The sequence below is a fragment of the Bison bison genome, unplaced genomic scaffold, assembly GCF_000754665.1.
Source record: "Bison bison bison isolate TAMUID 2011002044 unplaced genomic scaffold, Bison_UMD1.0 scf7180017864363, whole genome shotgun sequence".
Taxonomy (NCBI): Eukaryota; Metazoa; Chordata; class Mammalia; order Artiodactyla; family Bovidae; genus Bison; species Bison bison.
The window spans coordinates 122,890-129,309 of NW_011494935.1; the positions used below are offsets into that span (position 1 = coordinate 122,890).

Below are 6,420 nucleotides of genomic sequence, written 5' to 3' on the forward strand. Positions count from 1 at the left end.
GGTGGGAGGGAGGAAGAGAAAGGGAGAAAGAGGGGAGGAGAAGACAGAAGAGAGAAAGGAAGGAAGGAAGGAAGGAAGTTCACCATCAAGGAATATTTTAAGGCATCTGGAGGTCTTTCCTCTAATGCCTAAGTAGACAGTTGAGCCCTGGCAGGATGGAACTGGTCTTTGACCCAGGGTGACATTTCCTGGTTCTTTACTAAGTATCTGTACTCCTAGAAGGTCAAGTTGAGAACTAAAAATGATGATTTTTCAAAAACACAAAGGAAAAAAATAGGAACAAAAAAGGAAACCATAAAACAATGAAAAGGAACAATTTAATGAAACTACACCCCCCACACACACACACACATGCACACACAGAGTTATGGGATGAATTCTGACCTCCGCCTCACTCCCACGCCTGCTTGTAAATTCATATTTAAAGCCCTAATTTCCAGTAACTCAGAACATGACTATATTTGGAGATAGAGCCTTTAAACAAGTAAAAGTGATACTATGTGGACAGCCCTACTCAAATATGACTGATGTTCTCACATAAAGAGGAGATCAGGACACAGATACACAAAGGAGAAAGAGGATGTGAGTACCAAGCGAGAAGACAGCCATCAGGGAGAAAGACCTCGGAAGAAACCAACCCTGCTGACCCCTTAGTCTCAGACTTCTAGCCTCCAGAATTGTGAGAAATAAACTTTTGTTGTTTAAAATGCCCAGTCTGTGGTGCCCAGCCCTGACAAACTCACACACACACACACACACACATGCACACGCACACACATATGTACACACACACACGCACCCACACATGCACGCGCGCACACATATGTACACACACACACGCACACACACATGCACGCGCGCGCACACACACACATGCACACACATGCACACGCACATGCACACACACGCGCGCGCGCGCACGCACACACACACACACATACTCACAGACTCTAGAGCAAGTTGCTGAGCTGCCCCATTCAGTAGGAGAACCCTTTGCCAAGGGACCCAAGGTACACCTGAGCAGCAGAAGGGAAAGAATGCCCAGTTGAGCCAAGTCCCTGCCGTGAGGGTGGGCCCCTCAGTGGAAGGCTCAAGGGTCAGCAGTATCGTGTCTTCCTCCAGAAGGGAGCTCAGTGTTGTCAGAGGGCACATGGAGGCCGTGGTTGTGAGCGCAGCTGTAGTTCTCATCTGAAGTGGTGGTGTGGACGTGAGGTCAGAGGTGGTCACGACTGTTGTTGGAAGCACGGCTGTGGCTGTTGTCATGGCAGTGGTGGTGGCGACGGTGGTGGTGGTGGTTGTGGTTGGGCGGCGGGTGGTTGTCGAGGGCGTAGTTGTGGGGGCTGTAACCAATACACGATATGTCTGGTACCAAGTGGAGACGGAGGAAGAGGGAAACGCCACAGGTGTTGCTGGCATCCATCCCTTTGTCTGTGTTTCTATAGCCTCACCTGGTCCATGAGCCTGGACCATCAAAATGCCTAGGAAAAGTGGGATTCTAAACTCTACGCTTGGCCTTTCCAACCTATTTTTTACACCCTAGCTAGAGTAATCTTTGACAATGACAAACCAAATTATGTCAGTCTCCAACTTAAAACTTTGTTTTAACTGGGTTCTCCTTGCCCTTCTGGTGAAGATCCAATCCCTAACCCCACCCACAGGGTCCCACTTGATCTGGATCTTTCTTTCCAACCCCATGCCTCCACTCTATTCTCACATTCCCTTGCCCACAGGCCTTTCTTCGGTTCTTAAACTATATTACTGACCTTCCCTCTGGAGGAACTTTGTACTGACTGCTTCCTAGTCCCTCTCTTCCTTAGACTGACTCTTCTTTAAAGCTCATGTCTCAGCTAAAAGGTCACTTCTGCAAAGAGGTCATCCGCAGTCTACAATAACAATGTTTTTTGCACACTCATACTTGACCACATCTGGTCCCATCACTTCATGGGAAATAGATAGGGAAACAGTATCAGACTTTATTTTTGGGGCTCCAAAATCACTGCAGATGGTGACTGCAGCCATGAAATTAAAAGACGCTTACTCCTTGGAAGAAAAGTTATGACCAACCTAGATAGCATATTGAAAAGCAGAGACATTACTTTGCCAACAAAGGTTAGTCTAGTCAAGGCTATGGTTTTTCCAGTGGTCATGTATGGATGTGAGAGTTGGACTGTGAAGAAAGCTGAATGCTAAAGAATTGATGCTTTTGAACTGTGGTGTTGGAGAAGACTCTTGAGAGTCCTTTGGACTGGAAGGAGATCCAACCAGTCCATTCTGAAGGAGATTGGCCCTGTGATTTCTTTGGAAGGAATGATGCTAAAGCTGAAACTCCAGTACTTTGGCCACCTCATGCGAAGAGTTGACTCATTGGAAAAGACTCTGATGCTGGGAGGGATTGGGGGCAGGAGGAGAAGGGGACAACAGAGGATGAGATGGCTGGATGGCATCACCAACTCAATGGACGTGAGTCTGAGTGAACTCTGGGTGTTGGTGATGGACAGGGAGGCCTGGCGTGCTAAGATTCACGGGGTTGCAAAGAGTCAGACAGGACTGAGCAACTGAACTGAACTGACTGACTTGACCACAGACTTTGTAGCGTTTCCTAAAGACACATTTATTTGTTGATTGTTGTATAATGTCTGCTTCTCCTAGTACATTGTAATCTCCACAAGAGAAAAGTTGGAATTTATGTTGTTCTCTTCTACAAATCTAATACCTATCATGGTATTAGTAGATGTTCCTAGTAGATCTACAGTAGATCTACCTAGTAGATGTTGCAAAAATATGGCATAAATGATTGCATCAAAAGGAAACCCAAGCATAACATTTCAGTCAAGCAAGGTGAATAAGCTCTAGAAATTTGCTGCACACATTGTACTCACGTTAACAATTGTTTATGGTACACTTGAAAATCTGTGAAGGGAACAGACCTTATTCTAGGTGTTCTTTCCACAATAAAACTCAAGATCTAAAACAAATGATTTCAGAGTGTAAAGATTGATTCATGCCAAAACTGCTCACCTGCTAAACATCTGAATTTGGGTTCATTAGCAACAGATATTCTGCACATACCACCCTTTCTTAAATATGCCAAATTTCCATTAACTCTAATGGACCAGAAAGACATCATTAGTTTCAAGTGAGCTGAGAAATGATGTCGTAGAGTATTGAGGTCAACCAGTATTTTATAAAATAATATTAATACCTGGTTATATCAGGTTTGAAAAGCAAAGACTTGGATTGGCATCATTTATCTTCAACAAATCCAAATAATACCTTCTATCTCACAAAGTTGCTTTGGGAGAAAAATACACTAATGCTTATCAAATTTCTCTAACTAGAAGCATCCACATCAGTTCTTCTCAAATTTTAGAGCCCATGAGAGTCACCTGAGAAACTTCTTATGCATATGGCTAGTGAGACCTTGCCTTCTGAGATGCCAGTCCAATTAAGAACAGAGCCCAAGAATCCTTGGTCCTTGGTGCGGGCTAAGCACAGAGCTGCCTTTGAGAGGCTCCATTCCAGACTAGCAGAAATGGTGATTATTGTTTATGTAATTGAACCATAGACCCTGCATGCATGCATGCAGCTCAAATCTTTAGGAGTTTTGCCATATTTCAAATTTCATCAAAAGCAGCTGATAGTAGCAGAAGGAAAAACCAGCTGAAAACTGCTATTTATGATTGTCTCCAAATCTCCTGCCCTTTCCCCTCACTGGAAGTAGCCCACTGTTGGTTTATGGATGAAGCTAATGCATAAACACAGTATTCTTGCCTGGAAAATTCTATGGATGGAGGAGCCTGGTAGGCTGCAGTCCATGGGGTCACTGGGAGTCGGACACAACTGAGCAACTTCACTTTCACTTTTCACTCTCATGCATTGGAGAAGGAAATGGCAACCCACTCCAGTGTTCTTGCCTGGAGAATCCCAGGGACGGGGGAGCCTGGTGGGCTGCCATCTATAGGGTCGCACAGAGTCAGACACGACTGAAGCGACTTAGCAGCAACAGCAATGCATGAACAAAACATTGTATTTTGTTCACTCAGTGTTTGTAAAAGTTTTGTGGTCTTTGCCAACATGCAAAAATCAATACAGTTCACATAAAAACTGGCAGCTCTGAAAGCCCTGGGCCCAAATTTCTTCAGTTCCCTAGGCAAGAAGCAGCTGCCCTCTTCATATTGACCTTGAATTTCACTGGTTCTTTTCCCCACGCCCTACTCCTCACCCTCTACCCTTTCATTCATTTCTGTGGGTTCCTCAGCTCCCACAGGCAATTGCTCCAGACTGTGGCTCCTCTAGACACAAACACATCTCAGGTTTAATCTGTCCACTCACTGCTTAAGCAGCTTAGTCTCTCTGCCACCACCCTCTGACTCCATGACCCAACACGAACTTCTCCACCCACAGACACAACCTCTGTGTGCTCACCTCTCCTCAGATCCAGGCGGATATTCCTCTTCACATCATTGAACCAGCCAGGCACCTCTATGCGACAGCAGTACACATTCTGGTCACCTTCATTGGTGTCCATGATGGTCAAGGAGACATCCCCTCTCTGGATAATCCCCCGAAGTTGGTATTTTGGTGACTTGCTTGAGACCACCTTTGTCCCATCAGTGTAGAGAAGCTCGTCATTGCATTTGGACTTGGGACACTGGCCTCTGCCCCAGCACATGCTATTACTATTCGGAGACCAGGATGAGTATGTACACGGCAAAGTCACTGGCTGACCCAAAAATGCTCTCACAACAGTCTGTGATGCTGCCGGAGCTGTGAGGAAAGATGAGAAAATTAAGTTGTGAGGTATTGAAATCTCTCAAATATGCTCCACAGGGATCATGCATGCAGATGCTTCCAGGAAGATGAAGAAGGTTGTATTGTATGTTTCTTTAGCCCAAATTCTGGCCTGTCCTTTGCTGCCACTAAGCTCCTAACTTCACACTCTGCTATCCCTCAAGTGGGAGCAGCTGACTACATGAGTCTGAACCCATTTCTGCTGCAGATTTGCTGATTAATTTGCTAATTTGCAGATTTGCTGACCTTGAGTACCATTCAGTAAAACAAATTCTCCAGTGGAAAATTCTGACCCTTCAATCTAACTGCTGCTGCTAAGTCGCTTCAATCGTGTCCAACTCTGTTCGACCCCATAGATGGCAGCCCACCAGGCTCCCCCATCCCTGGGATTCTCCAGGCAACACTGGAGTGGGTTGCCATTTCCTTCTCCAATGCATGAAAGTGAAAAGTTAAAGTAAAGTCAATCTAACTGTACTCTCATATAAACAGGTGTAAGTAGCATTCTACCCAGTGTATGTCAATAGGCAGTGATCATATACTACTGACATGAATGCCTCAAATGGGTCTCCCGCTGTCTTTGACCCCAGAGTGTACTATGGCAGGGAAACAGGCTGTTGTTGTTTGGTCACTAAGTTGTGTTTAACTCTTTGTGACCCCATGGACTGCAGCATGCCAGGCTTCCTTGTCTTTCACTATCTCCTGGAGTTTGCTCAGAAATTAATTGCTCTTGACCATGTGTTTGTTGTTAGAGAATATGAAATAAGGTGGAAGCTTGTGGATTTTTTTTTTAAGTTAGAACTGGAGAGGAATCATAGGAATTCTTTAGAATGGCAAATGTGACTTAAAGGTGCTAGAAGATTATGTTGATCATGTTAGCTATATGTAATGGAATATATTACCATTTTAGAAATGCAATATCTGTGTTTCCCAATTTCAGCTGATCATCAGCATGGCCTGTGGAGCTTGTTAAAAATACTTGTTATCTTGCCCAACCTGAGTCAGAATCTCAAGACTGAGGCCCATGGTAATGTACAACCAAGGTCAAGGTCAAATGACAACCAAGGTCACTGAACACTCACTCTGTGCCTTTTCTAAGATAACTTCCATCTGTGAGAATCTACGAAACTTTTCCACTGCTGCAAATATTAAGCCCTTTGGTTTAATTGATCATCAGTGATTGTTCTCAATCAAACCAAGCTATTGAAGGGACAGCCAGGCAGGCCATAGCTCCAGATCATCAGGATGACATCCTGCTCCTTCTTGGGTACCTTGATCTCTGCTCATTGTTTTCTTCAAGGTGCCCTCCTGTAAGACTCTCCATTCACTAACTCTGTTAACCCCGACAGCTGAATTGTGTAAGACATGGCCAGCAGCACTGTGTTCCTCCCTGGCACAGCAGTCAGCAACTTCCAGCTATCCTTATCTGAGAGAAGATGAGCATGAGTCCTAACAGTGGCCCAGGTAGAAAGCCAAAGGATGTGCATGCTGGGTTTTCCAAAGTTTGCTCTCAGGATGAAAGGTCATTGTAAATTCAGACCTGCCTGGGACCTTCTCTGAACCTGTCGTCTCTTTACCTCGCCACAGTAGATATTCCACACATTGTAAATGCTGTAGAAGCCCATTTTGCCC

At 44.9% G+C, this 6,420-nt stretch overlaps 1 protein-coding gene across 1 annotated transcript in view; it reads right to left on the bottom strand.

The window, feature by feature from the left end:
* The window catches only part of TIMD4 (T-cell immunoglobulin and mucin domain containing 4), a 31,069-nt gene that overhangs the window by 21,128 nt on the left and 3,521 nt on the right, over positions 1 to 6,420 (bottom strand). The window contains exons 2-3 of the mRNA XM_010855272.1: positions 4,426 to 4,767; positions 1,059 to 1,340 (exon numbers count right to left, since the gene is read on the bottom strand). Coding sequence (XP_010853574.1) covers positions 1,059 to 1,340; positions 4,426 to 4,767 — 624 coding nt within the window. The remainder of the gene's footprint in view (positions 1 to 1,058; positions 1,341 to 4,425; positions 4,768 to 6,420) is intronic.